The sequence below is a fragment of the Pundamilia nyererei genome, unplaced genomic scaffold (genome assembly GCF_000239375.1).
Source record: "Pundamilia nyererei isolate P.nyererei 1_Seehausen unplaced genomic scaffold, PunNye1.0 scaffold00051, whole genome shotgun sequence".
Lineage (NCBI taxonomy): Eukaryota > Metazoa > Chordata > Actinopteri > Cichliformes > Cichlidae > Pundamilia > Pundamilia nyererei.
In genome coordinates, this window is record NW_005187452.1 from 971,470 (window position 1) to 990,305 (window position 18,836).

Sequence of the window (18,836 nt, forward strand, 5' to 3'; positions counted from 1 at the left end):
GTAGTTAACATACATTTTCAGTAAATTACCCGACTGTAATTTACTTTGCAGATTTGCTTTAATTAGCATTAATGTGTCAGCAGTTCATTTCAGTAATTCAGTCATTTACACAGGCATGTACTTTTATCTGCTTCCTTATTTTCCATGATATGGCTCAGATGTTTTTAGACTGGATGCCATTCCTGAACTGACTTGGGACCAAGGCTAGGAGAACACTATCTTGTGACCACTGAGGCTGGGTTCCTAGTCTCAGATCAGGGATCTTTTTCATGTCAGGCAGTTGTGTTAACCACTACACCACCGAGCCACCAAATTCACAGTTAATCACATGTTCGGACGCTTCTGTACTTCCCAAGAACATGCAGACTTTATTTTGTTATTTGTAGACTAACATGTCAATTCCTATTACTTCAGTAAATTGTTTAAAGAGAAAGAAATGTAATAGATGTCACCCACCGGTTTTGAATACCACATCTTCCATTTACTCTTTTGAGATAATTTTTCTAAGCCAAAAGTTTCTGAAGTGCCAGATTGTTAGTTAGCTACAGATGCAATGCACAGGCACACATGCTAATTAAAGGGCATTTGCATCTCTGGTTAGACTCAAACTAGCAACCTAGCACCCAGGTGAATGTGTTAACCGCTAACACTTTACCCACAGACTAATTATGTTCTCGCGTTTCACTCATTAAACAGATTTCCTCGATGGTCGGTTGCTAAAATGCTCCAAAAGAACCAACATGACAAACATGTTTAGTGACTCCAGTTAGTGGAGGGGAGCTCTAGCATGCACAGTTGGCTGCAGCCACCTGGACACCTGGCAAAGTGGCCACACTCTTAACTCCCCTGTGTTAACAAGGGTGGAACCATTCATAGAGCCAAATGTTTGTGGATTTTAAAAATGAGAACCTTTCACTTTTTTTTAATGCTCCCTCCAGTGGCCGTTCTACAAGCTGCAGTTTTCAGCACTTCTCTGATTCAGAACTGCAAATCCTACAGTATTAGTCAGAATTTAAGTAAACAAAAGCAATGGGTCTTCATCCAAATTGCGCTCACGGTCAGGCTCGCATTTGTTGTTTTATGGGCAATAACATCCCCGTAACATGAGCTACTAAATCGGTTTAGCCCTGGAACTAGGTATTAGAAGTAGTGACGTTAAACATGAGAAAGAAACTATTCACCAACATGAGTATGCTTAAACCTTGAACTTGCATAATTAGTTGTTTATGTGCTGTTTTCCATCTTAATTAGCACTCGCATTGACATTTACAGGAGTTTTCTCCCTTAGTTTAAGATCTGAGCATGACGTTTTAAATGTTTTTTTCATCGAGTTTTATTAGTTTTTCTGGTAATATTTTCAACTTCACAGTGTTGTGGAGGCATTTACTCCACTGGGCCTCAGTGGCTGTCGTTATTTTAGCAGCGCCTCATCTTCTTGTTCTGTCTTTTCCAACATGTGTGTGTGTGTGTGTGTGGTGTGTGCACGTGCCTGTGCACTGTAGGAGATGGATGAGCGTAATTTCCATTGGCCTAGGCACTGCTTTATCACTATAGTGTGTGCACACATATTGTTTATACATACACACATGGCCCAAGGCACTACTTTATCACTATAGGAAACAAACAGGGTTTTAAATCAAAAGCAGATTACATTACACCCCTATACATGTCACAGCCAGGCAGGCACACATACACATGGACACACAAATGTTGAAATGGGACTTCACACTCTTTCGTGTTCAGGGCGCATGGACACTTAAGGTGCATGGATTGGAGCCACAGTCACAAACATGCGCTCCAGTGGTGGATGCACCTACGTGTGGACGTTTGGGTTTGTTTTTTCATTCTTATTGAAATTTTCAGTCAACTCTATACAGGATGTGATTTTACTGTGTTTATAAGCACTGACGCATTTAATGGAAACAGTGAAACATGCACAAAAATAATGAATACGTCCTGCATCCATCTTCCTCGACAGCTGTCCTGTCTCTTTGGTACGTGCTTGGTTATTTCTCTGAACATGTATCCTTTCATCTATTCAGTGAAGTAGTCCCTGTTATTTTTTTTCTTAAAACCTCTAACCTTGAAGCATTTCAAATAAAAATAAACTCAGCAGATGATCGGTTGAGAAGCAGAAACTTGTATCTCCACACACATACGGGCAAAACTGAGGGCATGTTCATGAAGAGCACAGCCAGATAGCAATCAGAATAACTGGTACAGTTTTTCCTTTGATTATGAAGTTTAATCAGTCTGGAAAGAATTCTTTTTTTTTTACATTTGTTCTTTTATTGCTAAATCTTCTCTGAAGTTGCCATTATCTGCTTCACCTCTGAAACATTACATATAAATTTGGTCTTTGCATTACCGGTCTTAAAGAGTTATTTAAAATGTGCTTTTAGAATCCAAGGCAACCTCACCACAGCAGATCATCTGCCTCCATCTAACCCTCTCCCTAGCATCCTCTTCTGTCACAGCAACCCTCTGGATCCTCTTTTCCTCCTGCCTGGCAGCTCCATATTCAAAATTCTTTGTCCAATATATCCAGTAACCAAATAACACATTTTCAGACAAATCTGGGGGGTTTGGGCAGGTGACAAAAGCCTGGATAAATGAAGAGTTGCCTCAGGAGGGTCGTCAGACAAGTCTTTGCCAAGTTTAGCATGCTATTTTTGGCAAAATAGTCAAATAAATAAATAACTAAAATCCATGAACTCCATGAACATGAATCCATGAACATAAAATCCTTATTTATTCTGAGAAAATTCTGAGATGGAGCATTTGCTTGTTGTTAAACTGGGTACCTAACCAACTGAGTGAGAATAACAAAAAGAGTTTCATTTAATTCTTTTCATCAAGCATCTATTCTTACTTTCCTCACTGCCTGATTTGCCTGTTCCCATTAGCAAAAACGTGCTATTATTTGATTTGATTTATTTAAAGGTCATAGAATTTGCGCTCTTGGCTCACTGAAATCAAAATAAAGGTTAAGTTAATCACTTAAGTTACAATAATGAAAAATATTACCATTTAAATACTGAACAGATCTTAACCCACATCACTTGAGTAGAAACAAAAATCTGAAAATACATCTGAAAATCTGTGTTTGGAAAGTCAGTGTTTCAGTCGATTATCTGTGTTACCAAGCAGCTTGTGGTAGTAGTGAACTTTCTGCCTCACTGACTGTTAAAACTATCCTCTAAATCAGCGGTTTTTGCGCCACGAACCGGTTTATCCCCGACAACATTTTCACAGACCGGCCTTTAAGGTGTTGCAGATAAATACAACAAAATAAAACTAGTACCGGTACAAAAAAAAAGAAGATTTATTCATAACACACGTGAAACGACCCAGAAAAACAGAGTAAACGACAAAAACGATAACAAACTAACGCTAAAAACCCTGAAAACCATACATTTCACACCCGAACCTCAACTCTCGCGGCCCGGTACCAAACGACTCACAGACCGGTACTGGTCCGTGGCCCGGGGGTTGGGGACCGCTGCTCTAAATCACATTTACACGAGGAGGAGGCACACTTAACTGTGCGGGATAAATCTCCAATCCCTTATGTGTCTACAGTAAAGCTCTCTGTGCTGCACTATATTCTGTTTCTAATATGAAGTCACTTCTTTGCTTTGCACCGCATGCTTTGCAAAAAATAAATAAAAACATGGCAGGTTTTCATGTAAGATGAAAAGTGGCAGACAGACTTTAGGTTGGATAGAGTCCCATAAACAAGTCTGCATTGAATTCTGCTGGAAAGAAAAAGATTATGAAGGCTGGTTGTAAATACTAAGGCACCTGTTTAACACGGGTAACATGAAAGACATGAAAAAGTAATCGGTTAAAGGGAAGAAAAGAGCTTGTGCAATTATTCCATTCAACATGTTATTATTTGTCATTATGATGCTACAAGTAAAAAAAAACCCCACAGATACTGTTTATTTATCCTCTGAACCATTGTGTGGCATCCAAAAAAACTACACACGTGCTCGTGTGATAATGCACACGCACAGCTGAAACCGCGTTGCGTCGGTAGGTAACTATTGATTAAATACTATCTGTGCCATAAAATCACCATTATCATTACATTCGATTGTCCTCAAATGTGAAGAAACGCACATGCGGTGTATAAATGGACGAGCTGCTTTTGTTGCAGTGATTGTTATGTGTAAGCATTTAATCACGCCTGAACGCTCAAGCACACACAAAACAACTCAGAGAGGTATGCGCACGGATAATTGGAGGAAGCATTTGGCCTATAACCTGATGGCCGTCCTGGAGTGGGAGATAATTGAACTTTTACAACCTCAGGGAACACGTGTGTGGGTGTTTGTGTGTGAGAGAGAGAGCATGTGAAATCCAGAAGTAGAAAAGCTGTTATTTATGTGGATCATTAGACTGAGGGCCTCTCCTGAATTTGAATATTCGTACTAACCTTTATTATTTACCACAGAATTATTATTTGCTTCTTACATGACAACGCGCCATAAATTACACTTTAAAAATTGCTTTTGTAACCGTCTATTTGTGCAGCCATGGTAACGGTCACGCTAGGAAAAGTTTAACAGCTGTCGCATTAATGTAAAGCAGAGGGCTTTTCTGTTTTACTGTGTCATGTCGTCTTTTTACGAACAGCTTTCATCAAAACAAATTAAAGCAAAGTGCATACAGTTACATATTATAGCTGAAAAATGGGAAGTTGTTCGAAAAGGCTTAGAAAGTCATGTTGCTTTACAGGTTAAAAATAAACTGGCATTTCAGCTGTTGTGACTCTGGATATGATTATTGGAATGGCTGAGTGTCCAGTTACCTGCCTCTCAGCTTCCACTACATTGCTAAAAACCTGTTACTTATTTGTCCCCCAAAATGTCCAAACTCAAAACTTTCATGCCTCGGGCCTTCCCCAAGGGCACATATTCAGTGGTTACAAACGTGACACTGACACTAACCTATAAGTGCAGTTTGGTGGAGTTGCCTGTTCTGCTGTGCAGAACCCAGTGCCAGAGTGGCCCACGGGAGGACGGGGACATTTCCCTGTGGCATGAGGGAAATTTATGGCTTTCTATTAATCTGAGCAGCAATATGAGTTAACAAATAACATTTGCATGTCCTATGATGGTTGCGTTCCTAGTGACTTAATGTACATCCTTCTTCCAATGGGATAAAATACCATGTCACAAAGGTCAAATCATTTCAGACTGGTTTCTTGAACAGAACCATGAGTTCAGTGTACTCAAATGGCATTCACAGTGACCATACTGTATCTCAGTACAATAGAGCACCTTTGGGATGTGGTGAAATGGGATTTTCTCGTCATGTATGTGTGGCTGACAACTGTGCAGTGCTGTCATTTAAATATGGTCCAAAATCCCTGAGGAATATTTCCCAAACCTTGTTGCATCCATGCCATGAAGTTCCGAAAGCAAAAGGTCTAGAATTGGTGAAATCCCTTTGCTCATTTTCATTACTGTAACCCATTGGCCACAAACAAAGCCCAAAATAAAAAATGTCCAAAAGAGGAGCAAATCAAAAGTCCAAAATGACATTAGAAGCAAGGGAATAACAAAGAGAGAAAAGCTGGAGCAAAAACAGATGTCTTGACAAAGGGCAAGAAAATTTGACCAATCATGATTGAGATACAAATGAGATGTATGATGAAGGTGAAAGCAGTCAACACAGGTGATAACTACCAGACGGGAACTGAGACTCAAAAGGCTTGAGTCACACAGGCTTAAAAACATGCCTGCAGCCATCTGGCAGCTGATTGTGAGAGGAAACATTTGTATTGGTTTAGTATTGGTAAATTAGTATGGTTGCAAGTGGTTGGAAGTTGCTGGGAGTTGCTTTGTAATCAATTGATTAAGCCCCATTCATGCAGACCTGTACACCAGTCAAAGACCCCTGGTGCACATCTGTCATCTAGCAAATCCAAGTTAGTTGTTACATGAATTTGGTTGCATAAAGGGTGCTGCACCAAAACCTCCTTGCGATTGCTTTAGTTGCTAGCAGGTTGCTTGAAAGATGCTGAATGATTTGCACTCACTCGACTGAGCTGTAATAAAACCTGAAAGAAAGTAAAATGCAAACTGAAAACTGTTTGCATCTCTTTCAAATAAAACTTGCACCTTGTGGAATTAGGTTGTTGCAGCAATTTCTCAACTTTTACTTTGAAGTAGAAAGTTGTCTGTGTCCGGTTTGCACAACTCTGAGAGTAAACGGCAAATGGAAATGCGGCAGTCTGCTGGTGAACAAAGCAATCACAAAGAGGTTTTTGGTTCAGCACCCTCTTTTTAACCGATTTCACCTGGCAACCTCCAGTATCCACTTGGCAACTGATCAGCAAATACACATTTTTCCCTTGAAACTGGAGGTCTTCAGGAGGTTGCTGACGTGTCTCTAGGCATTAGTGCTGACGTTTAGCAAAGAGAAAAGACAGAAGGAGGCAAAAACACAGAAAAGTCAGGAACTATCACAAAACTATCAAATTCCCAACCTGAAGTAATTTTAATTTCCTTCAGTACTTTGATAGTATAAGAAAAGTGATCTTTGCTTTCAAAATGAAATGCTTGCTTTCACACACCAGTACCCTTAGGATACACATTTCAAATACTTGCACGTACTTTTATTGTGTTTATTGCTGTAAACAAACAGTAAACACCAAGTCACTGCTTCTCAACATGTGAGATGCGTAGCTAAGGTAACAGGCAGCATTATACGGCCAGACCTATTCAGGAATATTCAGACGCTTTTTGCAAAATCATTTTAATTGATTTAAATGTAATAAGCTTCACACTAAAGATTCAAATCTTAGCTTGTGAATACCTTTGCGTTCCCCGAGGGCTGAGAATAAAAAAGGTGTTTTAGATAAAAGTTATGGGTGCGGTAAATGTACGGAGGAAAAGCCATTCAGAGCTGACTAACTGCTGCCTTCAGAGTGGAGGAGGAATTGCTATTCCCTCGTGAACCACCCTTTGATTCAGTCCACGGCAGAGCAGTCAAGCAGTAAAAACTGATTTTTCTACAAAGAACACTGCTCTGAAAACAATAACCTGCTCTTTTTATCATTACCCACCTCTAGAACCAGCCAGCAGACTGTCTGCCAGGCTAAACTTTTTTTTCTTTTTTAGTTTTCTTAGTTCCTTGTTTACATGATTAATATCTTGCTTCCTTTTTTCTTACTTTTCTTTCATCACTGCTCTGCCAAAAAAAACCCCCCAGTACTTTTATAAAGGGAGTAGCAAGAGATGGAGCAGAAAGAAACAGAAACTGGAATGACCTCACAGGTCACGTCGAAAGCAACAGTAATACCGTACGTTTTGCAGCTGTAGGCCACACTAAGCTATGATTTTGGGATAAAGACTGAATCGGCGTGTGTAGCATGTAATCGTTTAAAAATCAGTGTCATGTAACCTTTACCAGTTTAAAAAAAAAGAAGGAAATGTTTCACCTTGGAGAGATTTTTTATTATATTTTCTGGTGTTGTACTGGTGCCCAACGGCTTTCCTGACACAATTGACTCCTTATTTAGTTTGTCTTATATTACGTAGCTAATGATAGAAGGTAAGATTAGAGAGCTTTGGCAGCAGCCTAAATAACGTTTTGGTCTCTCCTCTAATTTGGTTCGTCTCTACTACCAGAACACACTGGGCCGCCTAAATCATTTTAGGTTTTTAATAAGGTGACAGTTTACCGTCACCAGGCAGCTGAGTCAGGGATGTAATTTATAAAATGTTAGAGGAAAGTGTGTGAAAACAATCATAATCTTCTCTGTCAGAGAAGATTTAGTGTTGCTTTGACTGCTCTTGAAGCACATATAATTTTTTTAAAATAATTATATTTTCAGTCACAGCAGCATGTTAATAGCAAAACCTTGAACATACAGTAATTTGCTGTTCAATATTTACAATACCCCAAAAGATAACGGAAAGAGAGAAGAAAAACAAGCAAACAAACAAAAAAAACACCAACAACAAACACAAATATAAAAATAAAATGTATAAGGGAGATTCAGTGTACAGCTAACTACGCTAGTGATATAGAGATTTGGTATCCGGTCATGATAAGGTGGTCATTTTAAATGTTTCCATGTACATTAGTAATGGCTGCCATGCCTTAAGAAATTATTGATTGAACCTGTCAGTGTATATCTCATCTTTTTCAAATGCAAAAACCTCATGAGCTCTGCAAGCCACTGTTCATGTGTGGGAGGAGCTTCCTGCTTCCAGGCACCTTGCAACGAGTGAAGGAAAGGAATAGAATTCGAATAGTATTTTGGCAGAATGACGGTTTAAGGTATCACCGCAAAAATAGCCATTAGAGCAGAAGGATCATATTTAACGTTATATATCTCTGAAAAGGTGTTGAATATAGACACCCAGTAGTTATGAGGATTGGGGCATCCCAAAAAAAAGTCCGAAGGAGTGACCCTGTTTCTGCTTTACATCTGTTACACAGGGGGTCAGCTCCCGGATAGAACTTGGCTAACTTTTCCTTGGAGATATGTAATCGGTGTAGGACCTTGAATTGGAGGAGCCCATGCCTGGCGCATGTAGAAGAGGAGAATACCCTATGGAGAAAAAGAAGCACATATAATTATAACACATGCACACACAAGCGCACGATACTTTTACCAACTCACTAGCTCTAGTATTTTGCCGTAAAATACAAAGTAACACAACCAGAAACAAGCTAGTGTGTTTGCATGTGTGAGTTATAAATGGTATGCTCCATAAATGTGCTTCCATTTAAATGTACACTTGTGATCTGAATGTGTGGGTGGGTGTGGAAATGGTAGTTTCAGCTTAGTAGCTCATCGGCTGAAAATGTGCCAACTTGACAAAAACACATGCAGACTTTCTCTACTATTTTATTTCAGATATGATTGGGTATCGTAATGGAAATAAGTCATTATAGAGCAGGAGGCAATCTCGTGTTCGATTGCACACAGATTGAAGCTAATGGTGTCTGTGTGCGTGTGTGCGGATGAGAAATTTTGTGTGCACACACCACATGAATACTGTGTATTTCATTGCGATTATGTGCACACACACACAGATGTGCGTGTGTCTGTGTGTGTCTGTACAGTACAGCGCACTTTCCAAAGCTGTTGCTTAGAGCGCTTTTCCTTCCACTGCAGCGTTCAGTAAATGTTTTCCCAGAGTGCACCACTCTAGCTCAGCCCGCCTGTTTTTGGTCGCACTCAGCAACTTTACTAATGAGTTGACTAACATGTTTAGGCAAATTTCTTCTCCTCCCTCCTTCTTGTTTCACACGTCTCTTGACTTGTTTTTATTCTCTCTATTAATGTATTTCTTATGAGATCTGTTGGTGACAGTATCAAGTATCAACAGTGACTCACCTCAGTTGGAGTTTTATCCTAATTTTTATGTTTTTATGCCCCCGTTTACATGACGATTTCAAGCACCATTATATTTGTGAGTTCCTTCTGCTTTTGCTCATCACCGGTGTGGGAATCATGGATTCCTCTGCATCTCAGCCAGTCGCTTCTGTGGGGAATTGCTGCCAGGCATCCAAGATATTTGGTGTGCAGGAGATGTGTCGGTGTGTGGGAGAGGTTTGTGAAACAGGGCCGCTGTTGGATGCCTCTTCCACAGTTATGCTCACCGGTGTTCAGTTACTCTGCAACAAAGTTGATGAGCTCTGGGCAAGTGGCAAGTTTCTAATCCAGTGTAACAGCCCCTGTGTCCTTGCTTTAACAAAAACTTTACTTCAGAACAAGACTGATTCCGATTTGGAAGTTGATGGCTTTGGGAAACGCTTTCTCTTGGTCAGAGACTCTTCAGAGACTAGTAAATCACTCAGTGGAGGCTTGTGTCTCTATGGCAATAAAAACTGGTGCAACACTGATTATCAGGGAGACTTTATGCACAGCTGAAATTGAACTCATGTTTGTATACCTGCGACCCTTTTGTATATATTCAGCTGAAAGCCAGGGTTGACACCACCGGCAACTTTTTTTTTTTTTTTGCATGATTTTAATTGCATCAAACCATTAAAATCTTAAGTAACTTTAACAGTACATTTCTTGTCCAACACAACTCTCAATCTGTCTGAATCTTTACTACTGATTTGTAAAGGGGAATTAAAATCCTATCATAAAGCTCCACTCTGCACGTCCTGCAAATCGCCCCTAAACGAACTTGTTTGAAAGTGCCTGTGTTGGCCTGGAATAACAGAGAACTGTCTGCATACATTATATCTTGTGAAGATTTGATCATTCCACAGAAATCAATTTTCATTTATCCAAATAATAAATTATGGATCTTCTAATCTGTTAAAGCCTCAATTATTCAGTGAAATGTAAGTTTGAACCAAGGGCATGTGGATAAATACAGGGAGGCACAGAAGAAGGTTGAAGAAGAACTCAAGCTTGGTAAATACAGCTATAAAGATATAATCATTGATGAGGATGGAGTCTAAGAACATCTTTAATATTCATTTTAACATCATCATTTTAGTAGAAAGCAGTCGGTTTTTCAAAATGTAGCTCTCGGAAAAGATGTTTGCAGGTTACCATGTGAATTCTTTTCCAGGGGGATCAAGGACAGGAAAGCCTGAATGCTTATGAACTGTGCTGCACAACTAGACGGTATAGTTTGTCTTCTTTTTTACACTCCAAATTCATGTAATGATCACAGGCCTGTGGCACTTATATCTCCTCCAATAAAGAAATTGTTTAAAGAGATTACTAAGTATGACTCTGGCACACTTAGAAGATGCACAGACTTGTTTTGAATATTTTCTTCCTCCACTTTTAATTGCATTCAACTCCACATCTTATCAGGGAGACTTGAGAGGATTCATTACATTGATCCTTGATCTCTCTCCCTCACTCTCGATTTTCGAATTGTTTCTCCTACCCTCAAACTTTCAAGCTGCCACTTTAATCAGTCTTCATCTGTTATAGCTTCTGCTCTTCTCTTTCCTTTCTCTCATTCTCCATCTGCAGTTGGCTGTTTTATGCTTGTTTAAACAGAGATGGACTCCTGGGGTGTGTGTTTATGTGTGCACTTGCATTACTCATGTTGTGGTGGCGTAAGTCTGGAACATTGTGGTAACTCGTCTTCCTCTTAGAGAACAAAACAAATCCCTCATGTAAATCTGTCATTAATCTCTAGGGCGAAGACTTGGTATAAAGCTTAGCAAGTAGTGGTTGCGGTAAAGGGTTAGTAACTCTCTTAAATAAGACTAGTATTATACTGGCTTGCAAATGAGCACATAGTTTGTTTCAACCCAGAAATCACTTTAGACAGTCACATTGTTGGGACATGTGCTCCTCATGCATACAAATAAAAGAATAAAAAATTGAGAAAAATATGCAAAAGTGTGAATTTAAAAATGAGTATCATGGCTGTTATCATATCATCACTATATGTTATTATATTTTACATTTGTTTTTTTCCTTTTCTTTGCAAAGAAGACCATGAAATATAGCCATACACCCACATACTATCTAAACATTAACCTGCCCTGCTCTCTTATATTAGCTAGACCTTCCTAATAGCAGGTTGGCCCACTTTATTCTTTCCGAACTGCTGTGATTCTCTGTGGCACAGATACAACAAGGTGCTCCAGTACATCCCAACGGTGCTCAACTGGATTGAGATCTGTGAATGTGGAGGCTATTTGAGTTCAGGGAACTCATTGTCATGTACAAGAAACCAGTTTGAGATAATGTGAGCCTTAAGACATGGTGTTTTATGTTCCTGGAAACATCCAGAAGATGATGAAGATGAGTACACTGTGGTCATAAAGGGATGGTTGTGCTCAGGAAAACGACAGGTACTAAGGGGCACAAAGTGTGCCAGGAAAGTATCCCCCACACTACAATCTTCTATTGTTCAGTTTTGATGAGCCTGTGTGAATTCTAGTGTTAGTTTCATGTTCTTAGTTGATCCTCTGCTGCTGTAGCCCACCTCCCTTGAGTTTTGACATTTTGCTGGCTCAGAGAAGCTCTTGCATAACTTGGTAGTATTAAGTGGTTATTTGATTTACTGCTGTCTACCTATCAGCTTGAAGGAGTTTGGCCGTTCTGCTCTGTCGTCTGACATAAACAATGCGTTTTCACTCAGAGAACTGCCGCTCACGTATAGATGTATACTCAGACCAGGATGTCTGGCACCAACAGCCACACCAGGTTAGAGACATTATACACAGTATACCTTTGTTAGTGCAACTACAAAATAAAGAAGAAAGAAAACCAAGGGAGAGAAACTATCACTTATTTTTCAACACGCAAATCCAGCAAAACTGTCTAACTTTGTTTGAACACAGAACAAGTTAAGCAGTCAGATTTAGTGACAGCAGTCAGGCAGAAATAATCACTGCATGTAACCTAAAATAAAGCTAATGAAGCTGAATACACGCATGGAGCTGCAGATGTAACGCTGTGCACTCTGATCATAACTGATTAAACTGCACTGTCAGTTTTGCAGTCACCGCTGGAGCCGGACATCAACTAGTACTGTGGCTCAAACTCGGACTTTAAGCTATAACATAATGTTGCTCCTCCATGGTGATTTCTGCCTGCAGTGTCAGAACACAGCTGACAGACTTTTGGCATACAGTGTACTCTGTAGTTGTAGCTGCTGGTGCACACAGTTGACTACTTCTGAGGTAACCTCACACTGACACCAGCTACACTGTACTGCAGTCCTGTGTATTTTTGATAAAATCTGAATTGATTTTATCTGAACAATAAAAAAAAAAGTAAATCTAAAAAACAACACAATGCAAAAGATGAAATTTTATTGATTTTTATAAAAAGCACTTTAGGGGATACTTGTGTATACTTGAGGAGATGGAAGTCAGTCCTGTTTAAGAGCTGTTAAAAATTCTTGTCTGACAGAGTCTGGTCTGAAAAAACTATTCAAGTGGATGAGAATCATTTCACAAAAGGAAGATCCAAGACTTTCCTTTTCTGCAGAGGATAAGCTCATTAGAGTCACCAGAGATCCCCAATTAATGACACCTCAGATTAGAGCTCACATCAATGCATCCCAGAGTTCAAGTAGCAGACGCTTCTCAGCATCAACTAATCAGGCTTTCATGGCTAAATTGCTGCAAAGAAGTCACTTCTGAAGGTTATTAGTTGAAAAACCGAACTGCTTTGGTTCAGAAAATTTGGATTGGTTAGGCAATACAATGAGTTTGTGCAAATGCTGGCTACTTTAAAGAATTTTTTAACTTCATTTAAAAAAAGTTAAAGTTTATTATTTCATAATTTCAATTTTCAGTGTGGTAAAACCACTATACGAGCGGATGTGCCCAGACATTTGACTGTTTCTCTATGTGCATGCAACAGTGTCACAATGAGGAAAAAGATGTGTAGCGCTGTTTCTCCCCCGTCATATTTCCACCGAGTTTGTCTGCCTGTCTATTGAGAGATGAAAGAACCATGATTAGGTCATAAATACTTTATCAAAGCATCGATAGTCCGTACACACACACACACACACACACGCACGCACGCATACACACAAATGCACAGAAGGCACTCAGATACGGCCTTTGATTGGGTCTGATGGCCTTTGTAGTAGTCCCCAGAGTGACAGTAATTGAACCGATTCCAATGACATTAGAGACATAAACCACCCAGTCACAAGTTTTTTGAGGCAACATGACAGGAGAAAGCAAACCAATGCAATGCCTCGATGTGAAATGACAGGACCTCCCACTCTCCACCATCCCAGCCTCCCCCACCCATCCACTTAGAGATGTGCTACCCGTATACGTTTCCAAAATGTCACTGGAATCATTTTGATCTGCCCCTCCTGCCTGAATACTTAATGTTGCACAGAAATTCACAGTGGAGTCCTGCAGCTGACTGTAATTTAAAGTAGTTGTACAGGTTAGTCTTTATATCTCAAAAGGTTGCATGTGCTGGGCTAGTGATGCCATTCTTGGGTTTTACCTTTGAAAGGTTTTTAATATTTTGAGGTTTAGTTATAGAACCAGATTCATACTGAAAGTTAAGCCATTGACTGAAAAAATGGTTTTATATCTTAAAAGAGTTGAATGGATTTATGAATTGCATGTGTGATCTGACTAAAAGAATAGTCACTTGGAAATAGATGCAAATGAACTTTACTTCAGTGGCGTAATTACTTATCTCTGAATATGTGTGTCTTTGCGAGCGCTATTCATGACCTTACTGGTAGGCTCCTAAAATATGGAATCTAGAATTTGTGCACACACGCAGACTGTGACATCTTTGATCTTATTTTCTATTTTCCACATCACTAACCACACCCTTCTTCCACACTCATCTGTCTACGCTTCTGTTTCTTTCTCACATTTATAATTTCTCCAGGTTTCATGATCCAAAACGAATCAACAGAAATGTTTCGACAGTAAGAGAAATAAATGGTCAAACAAATAAATGGATGCAGATTGAGATTTTTTCTGCACCCTTTTGCCACAGACACAGAGACAATTCCCTAAAAGATATTAAACAAAAGTAACCAACTTTAATTTGGAAGAAAACGCCTCCGGGCAAAATCTATGCTTTGGTAATTGTGTAATTCTCCACAGTGGGTATGCCAATATCTGAATCCTACCAGGCCTCTAATCCCCATTAAGAGCTCCTTTCAATTCATTTTCTGAAATACAATTCATTTGCTTCAGATAGAAAGTAGCCCTGTAGACACTGTAACATATCTCAGTGTTTCATCTACCCCAAACTGGGTCCTCCTCACACACACTCGACCACAATGTCAACTCATATCAACCCGCACTCACTCACAGCTGTAAATGGGTCTCATTATTATCAGTAAGGACATAAATAAGCAGGTAAATTGTGGGAGTCCCTCACCATCTCTCAGAGTGATACAATCATCACCATGGTTACTGATAGACAGTGTGTATGCATAGCCGTGTAGTCACAGTACCTGCTGTTCCTTTGCATATGAATAACATCTCTAAAGCTAATAATATTTCCTCTAGGCAGTTAGAAAAGCTAGAAATAATTATTAAAATAGAATTTAATTTGTGTTATTATTACTGGTTAGTCCTTATGTTACACAATGATGGATTACTGTGTTGAAGTGAAGACCTAAATGCAGGATGCAGGGGGCAGGGAGCTGAAGCTGAGCTGAAGTGAGCTTTATTGTTGATACAAAGTCCAAGGAATGAGGGGAAAAACACAGTATCCGGAATCCTGAGGGACTAGGACTAATGCAGGGCTGCACACAGAAAACATTCATGGGAAAGTAACGGGTATGTTCACTGATGACACAAAAAGCATTCGTTTATATAAATGAAGACAGTCAGGATATTCATAACACATGAAGTAACTAAAATGCATACCATGTATCCTTCAAAGTAAAACTAAAAGTATTACAGACATGAATATTAAGGCTTTACAAGATGTCAGACTACAGAACATAGGGCACACAGGACATTAATCCTGAAATGAGAGAGATGGAGGATAGAAGAGAGAAACACTGAGGGAAGTAAAGGCTACAGCTAACAGAAATCTAAATAATAACCTAAACATGGAATTGCAAACCTGAAAATCATCACTAAAATAGTAATAAAGGGAAAACTAAAATAAAGGAGTCAGTGAACTAAACATAAACAGATTTTTCTGCTAGGGAAAAAGTAACCAAAACAGAAATGCAACAAAACAAAACTCAAACTTCAAACTCAAATATAGCAATAAAAACAGAGTTCAAGCTCACATATATAAACCTGGTAATTGAAACTCAAATACACAGAAAGTCCTGTGACCATGACACTTTAAGGTGTCATATAAGAGAGCAAAGATGTTCCATCGATCCTCATGTACCACTGAACCAGGTCCAGGCAGTCTAAACAGAGCTGCATCCTCCCTCTCCTCGTCCACCGCCTCCTTCCAGGGTGGTACTGATGTGTCCAACCAGTCAGGAGAGACAGTCCACTGTGTCCTGCTCTGCTTTGAGTTCTTGTACTGTTAGAATATGTCTGAAGCATCGTGCTTGAAAGACATCTTAGAGAGATTCTAGACAGGTTCTTGAACCACCTGAATTGGCTCCTTTCCACACTAAGGAGCTGTGGTTTTACTGTGAGCACCTCCCAAATGACTGAGCTCCCCATCCCATCTGAAAGGCTGAGCCTAAACACTCTTTAAAAGAAGCTCATTTCCACAGCTTACCTGCAGGATCTCATTCTTTCAGCCACACAGCTCTGCTCGCGGCAATAGGCGATTGTAGGAATGCAGATCGACCGGTAAATCAGCAGCTTTGTCTTCTCACTCAGTGCTCTCTCCACTGCAACAGACTTCCACAGTGTCACTGCCGACACCAGATCGATGCTTATGTCAGTCTCCAGCTCTGTGCCTCACCCACTCTCTCACAGCTCAAGATGATATATTTAATTTGCCCAATGAACTTCAAAGCAGATACTCAGAAAAGTCTGTAAATGCTGACAATTGAAAAGATGCTACGAGTTTTGGGATGATCTTCCGCTAGTGGTGTATCAATTAAATGATTAATTTCAACGCTATATAATTAAAACCAGCAAATACATTTTGCAAGATCTAAATCTTTATATTTGAGAGGTAGCAGAGTACCAGCAGCGTTTCACATTTCAGACTGAAGAACTGTTTGTTGAGACTAAAGAACATGTTATAGTGACAGTTACACTGAATGTTTCAGTTTCCTGACTCAGATCTCTTTCTTTCTGATAATAGCTTCTGCATCTGTAGAAGAGTAAGAGAACAAGGAAAGAGGCAGAGAGTCTGAGAATCAGAGGAGGTCGATTTTTGGAAAAGGCAGGACTTGATTCTTAAGCTTGTGTGTACGTGTTGCTGTTTGGGATGCAAAAGATGTCCAATAGCCGCTGCTGCAGATGTGGCTTTTCTCCAAGATTGATTGTTTCCCTCAGGGAGGGAGATGGTGAGTGTAAGACAGAGAAAGATTTATGCCCAGCTCAGTGCCCTACTACTGTTTGTTTAAATGTTCTTCCCTCTATCTCTGCTGTCAGTAACCGGTGTTGCCTTTTCCTAATAAGGTGAAAACGGCAAGGTACTCAAATACCCTCTTTCTGTTAGAAGACAGGATGACACTTACATTTGCTTTTACCCTCTCTTACTCATAGGTTTACGTATGTGATCTGTTTAATGCTACTGTCACACTCAAGAAAACTGTGGTTGTAGACCACAGCACAACCAAAATTATGATGTTGCCTTTGACATGGTTGCTTTGAAAACAGGGACCAAGGTCTGTTAACACTCACAGTCGGTTTCCATTTTCAGAGTGCCTTTGGTGCATCAAGATAAAACCGCACTAAGATAGTCTGCTATCAGGTTTTGACTTAATGTGGTGAAGCTGGCAATTGCATGCAATCTGTTTATGATAATACTGCAACTATAAATGTGATAACTCTGTGAAAATCGCAAATCTGTAGCAGTCTACATACAAAAATTCCCATGAAGTTTTTACATTCAGAATTCAGAAAGTTCAGAAAGTCAAACACAAATTCAGAAAGTGCTCCTAAAGTAGTTACATAGTTGCTGCACAATGACAGTTTAACTTCAAAATTAGGTTTGCAAACCTTCCCCAATCTGTCACTGATTCCAGTCAATCTGACAGCGATCGTTTGAGGACAGGTCACCTACCACCAAGTGACACGTGCAGTCTGCTTGTGATTGAAAGTGCCAAACCAGAGGTTGAGGGTGTTGTACACTCAACCTTTGGACAACCTGGTCTCACAACTGCTTACAGATGGTTGCCAAATAAGAAAAAAGTTTCACCAAGCAACCACCAATTTTTCCTAGTCACAAAGAGGTTGCTGTCCTTTTGCATTGACATTAAATGAATAGTCAAACCCAGATAAAGCTCTGAGCCTCGTGTGAACGGATATGAAATTGTTAGTTTCTGAATGAGTTTTAAGGGAATGGTGTTTGGAAGTTTTTCTAGCAAAAATGACAAACACTTTCTGGTTCCAGCTCCACAAACAGGAAACTTTGTTGCTCTGTTTACATCACTGTAATCTGAATATCCTTGGATTTTGGACAAAGTGCGCTGTGTTTATGTGATTTTGGGGTTTGGGTGTTTTTTTTTACTGGACAGCATGATATGATATGTCATAGAGTAGAGGAATAATGAGAAAAATAACTTCATCAATAACCAGAGTCTTAGTTGCTGTCCTGGTGGTTTATTTTATGAATGGGGTATGTGTGTGTGTTTGGAAAAATGGGCTTTTTTGGTTACACACATAAACACCATTGTTTAGCAAAAAGCATTACATATTGCACTATTTTCTACACATGCATTTGCCAAGTATTGTGAATAAGAACAAAGAAACCAAAGCCAAGAGGACTATTATTTTCTTATATGCGCTGTTTAATTCATTAAATGAAAATCTAATGAAAGTATGTAACTGTTGTTCTCTCTTGATGTATTGGAATTCATACAGAACATGTGGCTCTGCTGTAAGATGCATCTGTACTCTGTGCTTTACAGTGCAGATGATAAATGTGTGCGAATAACAATACTGTGTGTGAGATGATGAAAGAACAATTTGTGTGTTGTGTGTGTGTGTGTGAAAGAGAGGAGTGAGGGAGGAAGATTTAGAGCAGGATTTTTCATTTTGTGGTGAATCCATTGAGTAAAAACCATCATTTCCCATGAGGCCTGACTCTAATGGTGTTTATTACAACTGCAGATTCAAATCGAATCAATTTGACGTGTTGACTGGTTTGAATATCAGTAGGATGGGAACCATCTGTCTGGGGCTCACTTTAAATTTCACCCTCCCTCCCTGCACATCTCTACTTCCCTTTAATTTTCCCTAGTCCTAATATTACCAATGTTAGACTTATTTATCTG

General features: G+C 39.5%; 1 protein-coding gene across 2 annotated transcripts in view; it reads left to right on the plus strand.

The window, feature by feature from the left end:
• Positions 1-18,836, plus strand: part of smyd3 (SET and MYND domain containing 3) — a 94,628-nt gene that overhangs the window by 52,701 nt on the left and 23,091 nt on the right. The window contains exon 6 of one of the 2 annotated variants that reach the window (XM_013910897.1): positions 10,560-10,615. The exons of the other annotated variant lie outside the window; for it this stretch is intronic. Within the exon in view, the coding sequence (XP_013766351.1) occupies positions 10,560-10,615 (56 nt within the window). The remainder of the gene's footprint in view (positions 1-10,559; positions 10,616-18,836) is intronic. 2 annotated transcript variants of the gene reach the window in all.